The following is an 18,151-nucleotide window of genomic DNA, read 5'->3' as shown; positions in this document are numbered from 1 at the left end:
TCTCTCTCTGTCTCTCATGAATAAATAAAATCTTTTTAAAAATAATAAATAAATAAATAAATAAATAAATAAATAAATAAATAAAAAAGATTGAACTATACCAACTGCACTAAAACCCATGAGTTAGGGACACCTGGGGGCTCAGCGGTAGAGCCTCTGCCTTCGGGCTGGGGCGTGATCCTGGAGTTCCGGAATCAAGTCCCACAACGGGGTCCCTGCATTGGAGCCTGCTTCTCTCTCTTCCTCTCTCTGTGTCTCTCATGAATAAATAAATAGAATCTTTAAAAAGAAAAGACCAAAAACAAAAAAACAAAAAAAACTATGAGTTCAAAATGATATCTGAAAATGAAAAATCATCTTTGGATATTGCAAGAGTACTGATTCATTTTGAAAAGTCAAGCATTCATCTTGCCTTTCCTATATGGACTGCATTTCCGAGTAACCAATTAGTTAAGAATTCTTTGTAGAAGAATCTCCGTTAATAAATGTAAACAGAAAAAAAATAAATAGAAAAAAAATAAATGTAAACAGAATGACAATCAGAAAGTCAACATTTTGCAACCCCTAATGAAATAATGGATCCGGGGGATCCCTGGGTGGCTCAGTGGTTTAGCGCCTGCCTTTGGCCCAGGGTGTGATCCTGGAGTCCCGGGATAGAGTCTGTGTTGGGCTCCCTGCATGGAGCTTGCTTCTTTCTCCCTCTCTCTCTGCCTGTGTCTCTGCCCCTGCCCCTCTCTTTCTCTGTGTCTCTCATGAATAAATAAAACCTTAAAAGAAAAAAAAGAAAGAAAGAAAGAAAAGAAATAATGGATCCAGACAAGATCATCAAAGCTGTTGCTAATACTATATGAAATGCTGACAGGGAACTTCAGGCTGGAAGGATCAGAATGACACCACCTGAACCTTCTCGTCAACTTTAACAAGTGATGCAATAGGAAGTACACAGTACCACCAAGGAAGTGTTGCTAAACTGAACTTGAATCAAATCAAGTTTTTAGATCTAACTACCAGTTTGCAGGAAATATGCAGTATACAAAACATATTAAATGGTATGATGTCTAGATATTGTTCTAAAATTCTCCAGAAAAAAATAATTTTTTTTTAAATAAAATTCTCCAGAAAAAAAAATGTGAGGGGTGAAAGATAAAGAAAGAATGGCAGGATATTGAAAACTGAAAGTAGGTTATATAGGTATAACTTCTGTTTTTATGTGTGAACATTTCCATATAAAAATAACAAAAACAAATCTCTATCAGTGTTATTTTTGGAAAAGGAGGAAAACAAACATTCACAAATATAATTCCTAATATTAGGATTACAATTCTAAAGGTTATCTTAATGTTTATCTTAAAAGTTACCTTTTAAAGTTTTCAAACTTTTAGAGACACCTGGGTGGCTCAGTGGTTGAGCGTCTGTCTTTGGCCCAGGCCGTGATCCTGCAGATCCAGGATTGACTCCCCCATCGCTTCTCCCTCTGCCTGTGTCTCTGCCTCTCTCTCTGTCTCTCATGAATAAATAAATAAAATCTTTAAAAAAAATTTAAGCAGTAGTTCAGATTTTTAAATTTTTAAAGATTTTATTTAGGATCACACCCTGGGCCAAAGGCAGTGCTAAAGGCCACCAGGCTGCCCTAAAGTTTTCAAACTTTTAAAACACTTAAGTCAATACTGTACAGTGTGCACTTGAAAATTATGAATATATACCCATTAGATATATTTTTAAGCTGTAAATAAAATACAGTCACTGAATTAAAAAACAGTAACAACTGGGGAAATGAGGATTTCCCAGTGCTAATATAAGGACTATATAAAATAAAAATCAAAGCAGTTCAGATGAGGTTCACTGAATACATCACAGAACTATGTCACTAAAATTAACATATACTCTCTCAAACTTACCTTCTGTTACGTTGTTTTAAAGTATCTAAAAGTTCCTGGCAAATATTATCAGGAACAAAACTGGATGTATAAATTCTCAACCTAACTGGCAACTGTCTAACAATCCAAGTCACATATCATTTTGGCTTTCAGGCTTGAATAGAGAGCCATAATAAAATTTAAAAACAGTAAGGATGAGGCAAATAGGGATTTCCCAGAAACGCAACAACAAATGAATTAATGTTTGTTATACAGTGTAAAGTACTGACTTAATTTATTCTTAGGTGATTCGGTAAAACCAGTTAATTATACATAACTGTTATATCTCAGAGAGAATAAAGATATAACAAAATACTTAACATGTCAAACATTCTTTCCATCAGTTCACTACAGCAACAGCCAGTTAAGTATTGATGGATAGTGTGTGAAAAAGTTGTCCTAGCAGCTCCAGAGTAACTAATACCCATCCATACAAATCATATTAAGGTATAATAGATAAATCTAATTAAAATTTGAGATATTCGAACCCTCTCCTAATTTTCAACACACACTAAAACATACCGGAATTGGAATCAGAAAGCCAGCACTAAAAATAAATCCAGAAGAAAAACCTATCTCTTAAGAATCTAAGAAAGGCAATTTTTTAAGAGCTGAAATTTCTTGATAATAGAACAATGTCCCATAAATATTTCAGTTTAACTTTTTGATATAAGTTATTTTAAAATAGTTTTCCAAATGCTTCATCTGTAATATGAGGATGATAATAACAGAACACATCCTAAGAGTGCTGAGAAGATGAAATGAGAATACACATAAACATTCAGAACAATACCAGCACAGAGTAAATACCCAAAAAGTGCTAGGTATTTTTATTTTTATAACATCATCTACTGTTGCGTGATAAAGGAACTTGATGAAACTCCTTGGAGAGCATTCTGATAACAAAAACTAGCAAATTTTTATTTCATTTTATTTTTTTAACTAGCAAATTTTTAAATGCATGTAACTTCCTATTTACTTTTAGAAATTATGCCTTTATGCTTGCCTAGGTGTGCAAAACTGTGTGTACAAGGTAGTTCAATGCAGCAAACATCCATCAACAAAACCTGGCTAAATAAATTATGGAACATCCATACAAAGGAAATATTATGCAACCATTTTTTTCAAACGAGGCTATAACTACACACATTAGTAGTTTTTAAACCCCCATTATTTATTTACCCTTATATATGTTCCACATTTTCTGAAGGAGAGAAGAAACTAACTACTTCTAGGTAATAAAACTGGGACCTAAGAAGAAGTGGGAAACGTTTTTTTAATTTTAAACATTCTTGGTACTTTTAAAACTGCACACTATGTGAATGTTACTCTTAAACCATTATTTTAAAAAAAACAAATTAGTTTAAAACAGAACACTGGTCTAAAAACCAGAAAAAAATCAAAAGAATCTGTTTTAACATTTGGGTTTGTATTTCTAGAGACACACATTACTCTTAAGTGTCTCAAAATATTATATGTAGTTGAAAAAATGCAATTCTTCCAAGAAAGATAGCAAAAACCACATACTACAGTATTAAATAAGATTTCAAAATGAATTACAGAGTTTGCATTTATCTTGAATACTTGGGAGTATATGAACTCCTTTCTTCCTAGAAACAGGCACTGATACTGACCTACATTACCTCTATTCTCATGCCTCTTACAAATACCAGCTCCTTGGAACTTCTGCTTCACGTCTCCAACCATCCTGCCTCATTAATTTCAAGCAGAAATTGGGCTCTGCTGCTCCCTCTTCCCCAAACAAGTCTTCACATTCTAACCACCTGAGGAAAATGTGAAATGCGGCAACTAAGCAAGACAATTCCTATTCTCACTTCCCTGTATCTCAAGAAACCTCAGAGAATGGCTGTTGTAACCACCTCCCAACCTTGGGGGCTCTCAATGAACTCTTTAAAACAAATATTTGAGGAAGTTAAAAAAAAAAAATGAACTGATCATGGCTAAGACTAAAGATCAAAGTTATAGTTTTGGAGTTCTGGCAAAGATAGAAAAATAAAAAGAGGAAAGGAGTCTTGGAAAAAGAAGTAACCTATACAGAAGGAGAAAAGAAAGAGGGGAAAATGGCACAAGCAGGACATCAGGCAAAGACTGGGAAACCTTTGTGTCAGTATTAAAAACCATGATTGTAGCCCTCGAAAAAGCTCTCCTTAATGCCCCATTCTTTCATAAGAAATTAACCTTTTCCCTCAGTTCAGACTTTACTCCTCAATGCTCACTTCATCAACTTCCTTTAAATTACAGCAAATTTGTAAATGTAAAGTGGTAATATATGTAACATACTTATACTTCAGAGACTGCACATAATCTTATTCTAGCTAAATATAATATTTACTGTGAGGAGGGGAGAGTGCACTCAAACTGATCCTTATCAATTCAATTTTAACTGATCAATCATGTGCTCTACTGAGCACTGTCAAAACTAAAAGTTCTAGTATTAGAATAAAGGCATCTCTTAAATACTTGAAATTATTTTTCAATTACAAAGATCATGACAAGGTAATTAGTAAACAATAAGAATAGAATACTTAGGGCAGCCTGGGTGGCTCAGCGGTTTAGTGCCACCTTCAGCCCAGGGCGTGATCCTGGAGACCTGGGAAGGAGTCCGACCGACGTCAGGCTCCCTGCATGGAGTGTGCTTCTCCCTCTCCCTGTGTCTTTGCCTCTCATGAATAAATAAATAAATCTTTTAAAAAAAAATAGCGTACTTAAAGGAAAAACAATATTAAGTAATTTTTTTTTAGTGTTTTTACTCTCGTAGAATGTGAAAGATATCCATCACAGAGCTATCCAAAAAAGTATAAAATACAAAAATCTGGATCTTAGAATTGGAGTCATGGTTTGATTCTACAGTTGGTAATTTGTTCATATGGCTTAAAAATAAAAGTAAATTGAACCTCATATTCCTTCTAAAAGCAATAAAATCACTAAAATGTAGAAGAAAATTAAGCACAAACACAATGCTTTCATGTTTTGCTCAACTTAAGAAACATCTTTACCTGAGGGAACAGTTGGATTGTTTTGGTGGTTTTCACTGGTAGAAACAAACAAATCTTCTTCACCTTCAGTTGATGAGCTGGAAGAGGATTCGCTGCTGAGGTCATTCTCACTGGAACTACTAGAACTGGGGAGCAATGCATATTTTCTTCGGGCTAACACTTCTCTTTTTTTTCTCTGCATCAATATTCTCTCTTTTTGTTTCTGTGTCCTCTGTGAGGAATTATTTTTTACAAATCTCTTTCTGCATGGAAGTCTCCTTAATGAACTGCTATGAAAACAGGGTCTTTTCATTAACAATCCTGAAACAGATTCTGTCTCTGTCCGAGGCCACTTCTGGGACCGTGCACTATGAGTTCTACCTTTAGCGCTCAAAATTGCCTGGGAATGTCTTACAGAGACTTCTTTATCCTCATCCGAAGTCACAGTATCAGAATCTCCAAAATGCAGACTAGATGAAGGAGAAGAAAGACAGTCACTAAAAGAGGAATCATTATCTTCATCGCTTGGTGTTTCTAGATGTTGCCTCAATCCTAATATTCCCTGGTTCTCTTTAACACAATTTTGCATGTAAGAAGGGCCAGCCTGCTGGCTTTTGCGTTTTTTCCTCACAACAACACTTTTTTCTTGCTCTTGTTGGTTACCATTCATGTCCTTCTCTTGTTTTTGAGAATCATCACACAAATGAGAGAATTCATTTCCCACTTTACTGTTAATCATCTCAACTCCCGCAGGAAAACTTTTGGCTGCCCCAATGGGCTCTGGATGCAAGAGGATCCCTTTCAGACTCTCCTGTGTCTTTTGCGCATCAGAAGGAATCTCACTCTTCATATCCACTTTTAAGGTATAGAGCTTGTTATATTCAGGAGTCCATTGAGACATGGGAAACTTTAAGGAAGGCCTAGAAGACATAATTAGAGATTTAAAAGAAAGTTAATGTGTTTTATTATTAACTGAAGAGTTTCAGATTCCACTGAGAACACTAATAGCATACCTTTTCCTGTATACCAAGATATAAAATGGCTACAATAAGTAATTTTACTGTTCTTTTACAATATTTTTCTCTGATACCTCTACCACATACCCAACTTTTAGAAGTGAAGATCACAAACCTACCTGAACATAAGCCTACTTGAAAACTTCTATTAACCAAAGACTTACCTTGCTGTATAATCTTCCTATCTCCAGCAACATATTTGGTTAAAACCTAACAATTTCTTTAAAACCTATTATAGTAAAAATAGATTAAAAGACTAGAATTCAAAAGACTTTGACTAGACACTTTTTCTCCCAGTATCCTGAAAGTAGTAATTAAATATTTTTTGTACATCTAGATGGTTACTGTATTAGATTGCTAAAAATAATTAACTAGTATAAATATAGCTTCTCTTCGGGGCACCTGGGTGGCTCAGTCAGTTGAGCAACTGCCTTCAGCTCAGGTCATGATCCCAGTCCTGGGATCAAGCCCCGTGTTTGGCTCCCTGCTCAGCAGACAGTCTGCTTCTCCCTCCTCCCTCTGCAGCTCCCCCTGGTTGTGCACTTGTATGCAAGCACACTCTGTCAAATAAATAAAAAATATATACATATAGCTTCTCTTCCCCATGGTTGTATTCTTCACACTATTCTTTCTCTAATGAGAATCTAAATTCGCTGATAGATAAAATATACAATTGCCGCATTTCACAAACTTTTAGATACATGCAGAAAGACGGTGAGTTGCTAAAGATCAATCAGTTAAAGCAGCACAGCAGAACATAAAACCAAATTTCCTATTAACTAATCTAAGGGTATCTAAATCATTCCATCTTTGAAATTAGGGGCTGCTGAACAAGAGGACTTGAAATTAATGCATTTACATCAATGCAATACACAAGAATGGTAATAATAAAAAAGTAATAAATATCATGGTTCAAAATGAAATGTATTTATTAGAAAGGTAGTCTGTGTGACAAATACAAAATACAATTAAATAATGTTAAGATTTTTAACTTAAGTTTTTATTGAAATAGACACACATATTCTAAATTTATAGCTCAACAAATTCTCAGAGTGAACTTATCTATGGTAACGTCCAGGATCACAAAACATAAGATAACCAGCACCCTAGAAATCCCCTTCCAGTCACTCCAACTACTGTAAGTTGTAACCACTATCTTAACTTCTAAGACTACAGATTAGTTTTGTATTTAACATGCACTTTTAAACCACTTTCTAAAAAGAGAGGATAAAGGTATTTAGTAGTCTTTTCCTTCTCCACAAATGATAGTTATAAGAATATACAACCTCACAGGTCTCACATTTTATTTTAGTGTGTAACTATTATCAGATGACAGTAATTAAAAAAAAAAAAAGAATGAAAGAAACAGCCTATTTCTTTCTTTCTTTTTTGAATAGGCTCCATGCCCAATATGGGGCCCAAAATCACAACCCTGAGATGAAGAGTCACATGTTCCACTGACAGAGCCAGCTAGGCACCCTAGCCAACTAGGCCTATTTCTATACAAAGCTATCAAAACCTCTATTTCCTATAATTCTTATTTCAAGGACAGGCAGTGCTGTATCCAAAATCAGCCATCAAGTCCTGTCTGGAGTCCAGCAGGATCAGTACTAAAGGCGGAACACAAAGATGGGTGAACACATGGGCACAGGAATGAGCAAATTACAAGAGGCAGCAAATCAGACAAGGATCACCATAATTAAATATCGAAAATACAAATCACAACAATAAGGCATGGATACACGTGATTTAAGATTCAAGGGATGGCCCACTAAAATGGCTACAATAAAAAATATAGATAATAACAAGTGTTTGCAAGGATAAATAAATTGGTATCTTCATACATTGCTGGTGGGGATATAACATGGTGTGGTCACTGTGAAATGTGAAACGGTGTAGCCACAAATATTCGTGGCACCATTAGTCATGATAGCTCAAAAGTACAAACAATACAAATGTCCATCAACTGATGAATAAATAAATCCACATAATGGTTACTCTGTTAATCAAAAGAAATGAAATACTAATTCATGCTACAAAGTGATATGACCCAAAAAAGCTACACTAAGTAACAGAAACCAGTCACAAGACCACATTTTCTAAAATTCCTTTTGTAAGAAATGTCAGAACAGGCAATGCTATAGAGATAGAGTAGATTAGTGATTGTCTAGGGCAGGAGACTAACAGGAGAACTGAGATGTGATGGCCAAAGTGTTTCAGCTTTATTTTCAGTGAACTGAAAATGTTTTACATTTCATAACTGATTGTGGTGATAGTTAAATCAACTCTGAATATTCTAAAAACCACTGACATATACTATTAAAAAGGAAGAATTGTAATGGTATCTGAATCTTATCTGGATAAAGCTGTTGCCAAAAAATCAAGAAAGTAAGTATCCAAATTTCTGGGCTTCAGATAATTTTATGCACCCCTCTTTGATCTCATCAAAAGAGTCATGTGATTTAGAAAAATCTGGGGATCTTCCACAAGTCTATGTCTCCCAAGAGTTGTGATGAGTTGTATCTCTGAAGAAACAGACTTCATATGTTGAAGAAAAAAAAAAATGTTTCAGACTCCTCACCCTTAATTACTAAGTCACCCTCTAGGTCCTGGTAATGGAGATCCTCAGAGGCAATGAAAACTCGCCAAAAGGACAGATCAATTCTGAGAACAGGAATCCATAAATGAATTTACAAAGAGGTGATTCATAGCATAATTTACTAAACTCAATTTCGTTTCCATTAGTTTAAGCCCCAAAGCCAAAACAATGAACTCTTTATGGTTAACTCTGCTCTGGGTTTTGGTGAATTTTGTCTGCCCAGCTGGAGGCAAAGAAGGAATAGGGGATAGGTGGTAGGTACATGGTGTGTGTGGTGTGGTATGCGGTATTTGTACACCAGTAACTGTTCTCTGAGTTATGTCAAGCAGTCATCAAATGCAAAATTAACATCCCATATTACCTGAGCTATTCCTACCAAGGGAGTATTCTAATTCGTGTTTTTATTTTGAACTGAGAAAAAAAAAAGTTCATAAAAATAAATACCAGTACTGTATTTTTTTAACTAAAAAAGCAGCAAAACTAACACAAGGACCAATAAAGAATGTTCCAAACTATTTGGTATTTGATGAAATCATAATCTAGTCTTTTATTTCTATAAAAATTATTGGCCATGGGTGCCTGCGTGGTATAGTCACTTAAGTGTCTTCCTTTGGCTCAGGTCATGAGCTTGAAGGGCTAGGATCAAACTCCATATCGAATCTCACACTGGGCTCCCTGCTCAGCAGAGAGCAGACTTCTCCCTCCCTCTGCCCCTATCCCCCCACTAGCGCTTGCTTGCTCTCTCTCTCAAATAAATAAAATCTTAAAAAAAAAAAAAAAGGCTAATCTAATTTACAAAGGAAGTTAAATACATATCAGATATACCTAACTCCTTAGCCACATTAGGACTGGTTTGCTATTATACATTGTTTCAATTCTGAATCCACAAGACTATACTCCCTCTTTATATTAGTTTGATTCAATTACTTTATTGCTATGTCATGATGGCAACATACCAATTACTCCTGATATTAGTGTAGGATACACAACTAATAGCAAACCTTGCATGAAAAAAGGCACAATAACTAAAAATGTTAATTTTCAAAACTAAAAATTAGGGTTAGGATTTGGCAATTTACATCATAAATTAAATTTACATGAGAATAACAGTGGGGGATTAAAAACTCATGAAGATCACAGACACAACTTTGAGGAACTCTATCTCTAAACTGAGATATGGTTTAGAAATAGTCATTATTATTGGTACGAATGACTTTTACCACCAATGATAAATGTAAGTACTGTTAAGCTTAAATGAAAATATGATGAGTTTACAGAGCTCTAAAGAAACAAGATTTTTAAAAATATTCATAAGATGATTTTCTATTTTTCTATAAAAAGCTTTAAAGATTACCAGAAAATGAACTAGAAATACATCCACTATTTATCCACTTTTTTCATATAATTAAGTGGAAAAAAGTATTTGTACCCGAGAGGATATACTTAGGACATGTTTTGAATTTTTAATTCTCTCTTTTTTTTTTAAGATTTTATTTATTTATTTATGTAAGACCCAGAGAGAGAGGCAGAGACACAGGCAGAGGGAGAAGCAGGCTCCATGCAGGGAGACTGAGGTGGGACTCGATCCCCGGACCCCAGGATCACGGACCCCAGGATCTTCAGCCCTGAGCTGAAGGCAGGCACTAAACCACTGAGCCACCCGGTGCTCCTTAATTCTCTTCTATTGGTAATTATTCTACCATGTGCCAAGTTTATGAATATGAAATCAAGTACCTAACAGAATACTCTCTCCTACCACCTAAATGCTCACAGCTAAATAGTATGGGCAACATGCTTTGCCACATTCTGAACAGTAAAAATTTCATTAGCAAGAAAGATATTTCAGCCCAAAAGGCACCATTCTGGGCTCATAACTACATTGGCAAAACGTCCAACATAAACTAAAATTTTTTTTTTTTAAAGATTTTATTTATTTATTCATGATAGTCACACAGAGAGAGAGAGAGAGGCAGAGACACAGGCAGAGGGAGAAGCAGGCTCCATGCAGGGAGCCCGACGTGGGATTTGATCCCGGGTCTCCAGGATCGCGCCCCGGGCCAAAGGCAGGCGCCAAACCGCTGCGCCACCCAGGGATCCCATAAACTAAATTTCTTAGAGAGTTCTGCTCTTACAGGTAAGAGCACACAATCTAATAATATTTTCAATTATGAAAAGGAATGAGGGAACCGTGATAAACTTATTAGGAAATAAAAATTAACTTGCAGACTATACCTGACAGAAAGGAGGAAGTTACAGTCAGGATAACTATTGTGAGACTGCCAAATTCAACTTTTAGGAGGCTAAATGTAATAAAAATGTGAGAAAAGACCAATGATCAAGGAACCTAGCCTAAACAGACAATAATAATGTTCAGAAGATAAGACTATTAGCTATCAAATGATTCATGTGAATTCTTGTTGATCAAGGACACCAAGATGAAATAAAAAAAACAGATAATTCACTAAAGGTTCTAGAAGAGACAGTTATAGATACAATGTTATCAGAATACAAAAGAAAACCCCATAATGTAAAAAACTTCCAAGATAAAACTCACAGAACACTACAGACTGCATTTCCACCATGGTATGTATGTATCAGGGGCTGCATGAGACACTGATCCACATACTGACATTATAAAAGTAAAATCACAGTCCTAACCCTCAAAGAATTCAGACTGAGGAGAGAGAGAAATACAGATTACAAAACACCAAAAGGAAGACACTGCAAGGACACTTAGATATTAGAGATGGTGACCAGGGAAGGCTTCAAGGAGGAATCCATAATTTAAAGGATGAATAAGAGTCAGGAAAGAGAATTAACAGCATAGTGGGGGACAGAAGAAGAGACAGGCCATTCTAAAATATAAGACAAGGGATATACCTTGAAAAATAAACTAGAAAGCTGTATCATTGGGGATCCCTGGGTGGCACAGCAGTTTAGCGCCTGCCTTTGGCCCAGGGCGCGATCCTGGAGACCCGGGATCGAATCCCACGTCGGGCTCCTGGTGCATGGAGCCTGCTTCTCCCTCTCTCCCCTCTCCCTATGTCTCCGCCTCTCTCTCTCTCTCTGTGACTATCATAAATAAATACAAATTAAAAAAAAAAAAGAAAGCTGTATTATTGTAGTTGCTCTTCAGCTGGATCATCTGGTAATTCAGGATGAAAAAGGGATTGAAGCGGGCCAAAACTGGAGGCACAAGAGTAAAGATGCTACTGCTATAGAAACTGAGAAAATATATGCATAGACAATAAGAGACTGGTGTTTAGAATGGGAAAACACAAAATCCAGAGATAATGAAAGATAGAGTTACCAGGAGTTTAACCTTTGGATAGGAAACATCCATGGCTAGCATCCTAGTCCAAACGATCATAATCTTTTGCCTGTACTATTGCAATACGCTAGTTGTTCTTACTTCTACTAATAGTTCATTTCTACACATCAACTTGGGTGTATCCTAAGAATATAAATCAGATATTACACCCTTGCTCAAATTTTTCCAGTGGTTTCCAAATGTCTCAAAAACAAAATCCAAACTCCTAACCACAGTTTATGGATTCTTTATGATCTAATGTCCATCTACTTCTCCTACCAACTCACCTCTTTATTCACTAGATTGCAGCCAAACTGGCCTTCTTTCTTGCTGTCCTTTGACTATGGCAAACTTTCACTTCACCTGCACTTTGCATTCCCCATACCTACCATACTTTTCTCAAAGATTTCTTTTTTTTTTAAATTTTTTATTTATTTATGATAGTCACAGAGAGAGAGAGAGAGAGAGAGAGAGAGGCAGAGACATAGGCAGAGGGAGAAGCAGGCTCCATGCACCGGGAGCCCGATGTGGGATTCGATCCAGGGTCTCCAGGATCGCGCCCTGGGCCAAAGGCAGGCGCCAAACCGCTGCGCCACCCAGGGATCTCCTGAAAGGGTAAATACCTTCTGCTCACAATGTGGGTCTTGGTTTAAATGTCAGCTCTTTGGAGAGGTCTTCTCTGACTCCTCTGGAGCAGCCATGATAATGTGCCTTGAAGACCTCCCACTACAGAAAGCTTAACTGATGAAGAGCCCCAAATGCTGTGTTCTGAAATCTATTACTGCATTTGCCATAAGTCACATTTCCCACAGGCTGCTCCTGGCCAATGACATAATGACAGGGAAACTAAGTTGGGCCTGTCCCTTGGAGACACAGAACTCCCTTAATAGCTGACTTTAGTTTTAAGGACTTCCTGATGGCTGCATCTTCCTAAGACCCAACTTTTCTTTCCTCTCTCCTTCACTCAGGGTCAGACCTCCATTGCTCAGTCCGACAACTCTTGTCTTCTCTAGCTCCTTCCTCATTTTCTCATAAGCACTTCTCCCTAATAAAATCCTTGCACATTGTGCAATAAGGGAAATACCAACAGAGTGAAAAGGCAACCCACAGAATAGAAAAAAATATCCACAAATCATGTATCTTATAAGATATCTGATAAGGGGTTGTATCCAGAACATATAAAGGACTCCTAGAACTCAACAACAAAAATCCAGTTAAAAAACGGACAAAGGAACTAAATAACCATTTCTACAAAGAAGAAATACATATGGCCAATAGGAACATAAAAAGAGGGGTAACTGGCTCAGTCAGTCAGTTAAGCATCCAACTCTTGATTTCAGCTTAGGTCTTGATCTCAGGGTCTTGAGTTCAAGCCCCACACTGAGTTGAAGCCCCACACAAGCCCCTCCACACCCAGTGTGAAGCCTACTTAAGAAAAAAAAAAAGAAGAAGAAAGAAAGAAACATAAAAGGATGCCGAACGATGTCACTAATCATTGGGGAAATGTAAGTCAAAAATACAATGTTTGCTACTTAGTACCTAGGATGGCTATTATCTATAAAATAAACAAGTATCACTAAGGGGTGGAGAAAATGGACCCTTTGTACATTGCTGGTGGGAAATGTAAAACGGTGCAGCAGCTGTGGAAAAGAGTATGGCAATTCCTCCAAAACTTAACAGAATTACCATATGATCCAATAATTCCATTTTTAGGTATGCACCTAAAAGTAAGCAGGGATTCAAACAGATATCTGATATACATGTTCACAGCAGCATTATTCACAACAGCTAAAAAGAAGAAGCAATCCAAATGTGCATCAATGGATGAATGGATAAACAAAATGTGCTGTACATATATAGGGAAATACTGTTCAGCCTTAAAAGGAAGGAATCCAGGGCACCTGATTGGCTCAGTGAGTTAAGCATCTGATTATTGATTTCAGCTTAGGTCATGATCTCAGGGTCGTGAGATAGAGCCATGTGTGGGCTCCAAGCTCAGCACAGTCTCCTTGAGATCCTCTCCTTCTGCCCCTCCGCCCGAGGTCGCACGTACACTCCCTTTCACACAACAAGTAAATAAATCTTTAAAAAAGGGCGGGGGGGAATCCCTGGGTGGCTCAGCCGTTTGGCGCCTGCCTTTGGTCCAGGGCGCGATCCTGGAGTCCCAAAATCGAGTCCCGTGTCAGGCTCCCTGCGTGGAGCCTGCTTCTCCCTCTGCCTATGTCTCTGCCTCTCTCTCTCTATGTCTATCATGAATAAATAAAATCTTTTAAAAAATAAAAAAATAGAAAGGAATCCATACAAAAACCTGCACTAACTGGATGCTTACAACAGCTTTACTCATAATTGGCAAAACTTGGCAACAACCAAAATGTCCTTCAGGAGGTGATTGGATAAACTGTGGTAAATCCAGACAATGGAAATTATTCAGTGTTAAGAAGAAAAGGAACTATCAAGCCATGAAAAGATGTAGAGGAACCTTAAATGCACATTATTAAGTTAAAGAAGCCAATCTGAAAAGGCTACACATGCTAAATGATTCCAACTATAGCATATGAAATTCTGAAAAAGGTAAAACTATGGAGACAAAACATTAGTGGGTGCAGGGAGGGGGGCTTAGGGGATGATGAACAGGTATAGCAAAGAGGAGTTTTAGGGCAGTGAAATACTGTTTGATTTTATAATGAAGGATACATACCACTATACATTTATCCCAACTCACAGAATCTTCAACACCAAGAGTGAGACCTGAGGTAAACTAAAGACCTCTGAGTGATGATGAGTCAATTTAGGTTCATCCTTGGGTTAAAAAAAAAAAAAAAAAGTACTATTCTGGTGATTGATGTTGATAATGGGGAAGCCTATGCATGTGTAGGGGCAGTAAGTACATGAGAAGTCATATACCTATCAATTTTGTTGTAAGCCTGAAACTGCTCTAAAAAAAATAGTTTAAAAAAAAAAAAAGGAAATTCTGACACATGATACAACATCGATGAACCTTGATGTCATTAAGCTAAGTGAAATAGCCTGTCACAAAAGGACAAATGTTATATGCTTTCATTTATATGAGGTACCTAGAGCAGTCAAATTCAATGACAGAAAGTGGAATCACGGTCATCAGGGTACAGGGGGAAAAGGGAATGGAATTTAGTGTTAAATAGGTGCAAAATTTCAGTTGAAAAGATTAAAAATGTTCTGGACATGGATCCTGGTGATGGCTGCACAACAATGCTAAATATTAAATTAAATATTAATTAAATTAATATTAATAAATATTAAATTAAATATTAAATAATATTTAATGCTAAACCATACACTTGCACACAGTTAAAATAGTAAACTTTATATAATGTATTTTTTACCACACACACAAAAAAATCCTTGCACATTTAATACTGTCGTGGCATCTATTTCTCAGAAGACCTGGACTAACACACATTCCACTTAAGGAACCAACTTCTTTTCTCTACCACTCAGTATCACATCCTGATTTTTGTAGTCTTTGACTTGCCAATAATCAAAGTCTCAGCCTACTTTTATTGTATATGATATGGGTTCCCTCATTAAATTCTAAGTTCTGGGATCCCTGGGTGGCGCAGCGGTTTGGCGCCTGCCTTTGGCCCGGGGCGCGATCCTGGAGACCCGGGATCAAATCCCACATCGGGCTCCCGGGGCATGGAGCCTGCTTCTCCCTCTGCCTATGTCTCTGCCTCTCTCTCTCTCTCTCTCTCTCTCTGTGACTATCATAAATAAGTAAAAATTTTTAAAAAATTAAAAAAAAATAAATTCTAAGTTCCAAGAAAGTAGGTACCTTTTCTGTCCTATTCCTTGCCTGATCTCTAGCAACTAAAATTCAACTGGCTACATAGTAGGCACTCAATGAATATCTTTGACTGCATTAACCAGTAAAGCAATAAATGGGTAAAACTGAAAAATGACTCCTACATTTCTGGCTTTGGTAACTAAGAATTGTGCTGATATCAATCACTAAGACAGGAAAGAAAGCAGAATATGAAAACAGAGTAATCATAACAAAATTATATAATAATAATGTCTAAGACTTCTTGAGTATTTATCATAGCCCCATTATCAGTAACAACTCTAGAACCACAGAAGGCATTTATTTTATCCATGGGGACCAACAAGCCTTTGAAACAGAGAAACTGATCACAAAAGAGAACATTAAGGAATCAAGAGATTTTCTCATCCATAAAACTGATAACCTGATCTACATGCTGCTTCTTGATTCATAGTAAATATTAAATAGGAAAGTGCATCTTCCACAAAGGCTATAGAAACCACTTTACAGGTCTCTGAGAGTATCAAGGTCCAACGTTAAAAAATAAATTTTCAAACTGGAGAACTGTGGCTGGATTCAGCTCACAGACATGTATTTTTTGCCCTGCACAAGTCAGAAACAAAACAAAACAAAAACAAAACTGGTGGTTAGTTCTCATTAATATCAAGGGGAGAAAAAGGCTTTCATCACTATATAACACTGTACTGGAAAGGGCTAGTCAAGTATTCAAACAAGAGAATGGACATAAAAGGAGGTTGATTTTTTGGTCATTATTTGCACATGACATCAATAGATGAGGGCGATAAGAAAATCACTGGAAACACTAACATGGGTGAGTTATATGTATGTTTACGACAATAATTCTCTAAAAAAATCAATGACTTTCCTTTAAACAAATAGTAGCTAATTAGAAAATACTAAACTACCACTACCACAGAAAAACAAAAACTACCACTCACGATAGAGGTGAAAAGATTTAATACCCCGTATAACAATTAACAAGACACACACTACCTATATGGAAACAATTATTACTTTGTCACTCTTGCAAAAATTACTGGGAAATTTAATGTCACTCTAAAATACTAGTAAATTGGGCAGCCCTGGTGGCTCAGCGGTTTAGTGCCGCCTTCAGCCCAGGGTATGATCCTATGTTGGGCTCCCTGCATGGACCCTGCTTCTCCCTCTGCCTGTGTCTCTGCCTCTCTCTGTGTGTGTCTGTGTGTGGATAAATAAATAAAATATTAAAAAAAATAAAAATAAAATACTAGTAAATTTTTAAAATTATAAAACAGGGGCAGTCCCAGTGGCTCAGCAGTTAAGCGCTGCCTTCAGCCTAGGGCATGATCCTGGAGTGCCAGTTTCGAGTCCCACGTCAGGCTCCCTGCATGGAGCCTGCTTTTCTCTCTCTGCCTCTCTCTGTGTCTCTCATGAATAAATAAATAAAATCTTAAAAACAAAATTAATTAAATTATAAAACAACAGAAAAGTGCCTGGGTGGCTCAGTTAGGTGTCTGATTTAGGATCAGGTCATAATCTCAGGGTCCTGGGATATAGCCCCATGGTGGGCTCCCTGCTCAGCATCAAGTCTGCTTGCCTCCTCTCCTTCTGGGCGTCCCTCTCCGCTTGTGTGCTCGCGCTCTCAACTAAATAAAATCTTAAAACAAAGGAAACTAGCATTCAAATCTGACTTCAAGGAACTTAGGGAAGAGAAAAAGATAACTGACCAACCCACCGAGATGATGACTGGAACACTAAGAAGTCTTATAAAATATTTTCAAAATATTCTAGGAAGCTAGAGAAAAATAAGGCATTACAGAAATAATAAAAAAAAAACTATAGCATATCTAAGAACTACAGAAAAACATGAAAAAAGGATACTGAATGACAAAAGGGGAATTTAAGTGGGATTACTGACAAAAAATAAGTCAAACAAAAAGTGTCATTTATTTGTGTACTAAAACGATCTGGATTCAAGTCTTTTTTTTTTTTTTTAAAGATTTTATTTATTTATTCATGATAGACATAGAGGGAGAAAGAGGCAGAGACACAGGCAGAGGGAGAAGCAGGCTCCATGCAGGAAGCCCGATGTGGGACCTGATCCCGGGACTCCAGGATCGCGCCCTGGGCCAAAGGCAGGCGCCAAACCGCTGCGCCACCCAGGGATCCCCTGGATTCAAGTCTTGACTCTGCCTCTGACTAGCCATGTCACCTTGGGCAGATTACTTAAACTCTAAAACTGTTCCTTGTCTATAAAATTGGGATACTCACATCTATCTCATAAAATTGCTAAAATAAAAGCATAAAAGCAGACGCCTGAGTAGCTCAGTGGTTGAGCTTCTGCTTTCAGCTCAGGGAGTTGATCCTGGAATCCCAGGATCGAGTCCCACATTGGGCTCCCTGCATGGAGCGTGCTTCTCCCTCTGCCTATGTCTCTGCCTCTCTCTCTGTGTCTCTCATGAATAAATAAAAATCTTTAAATAAATAAATAATAAAATTGCTCAAAGGGTTAAAT

General features: G+C 37.0%; 1 protein-coding gene across 10 annotated transcripts in view; it reads right to left on the bottom strand.

Annotated features, from left to right (window-relative positions):
* RNF111 (ring finger protein 111) overlaps positions 1-18,151 on the bottom strand; it is a 94,530-nt gene that overhangs the window by 46,500 nt on the left and 29,879 nt on the right. For all 10 annotated transcript variants that reach the window (XM_072808889.1, XM_072808891.1, XM_072808884.1 and 7 more), the window contains one exon: positions 4,934-5,832. In XM_072808889.1, the coding sequence (XP_072664990.1) occupies positions 4,934-5,813 (880 nt within the window). In that variant the 5' untranslated portion in view covers positions 5,814-5,832. Of the gene's footprint in view, positions 1-4,933; positions 5,833-18,151 lie in introns of those variants that run through there.

The sequence above is a fragment of the Canis lupus genome, chromosome 32 (assembly GCF_048164855.1).
Source record: "Canis lupus baileyi chromosome 32, mCanLup2.hap1, whole genome shotgun sequence".
In the NCBI taxonomy this organism is placed as follows: Eukaryota; Metazoa; Chordata; class Mammalia; order Carnivora; family Canidae; genus Canis; species Canis lupus.
Note: the sequence above shows the minus strand (reverse complement) of the source record. Positions and strands in the feature narration are given on the sequence as shown.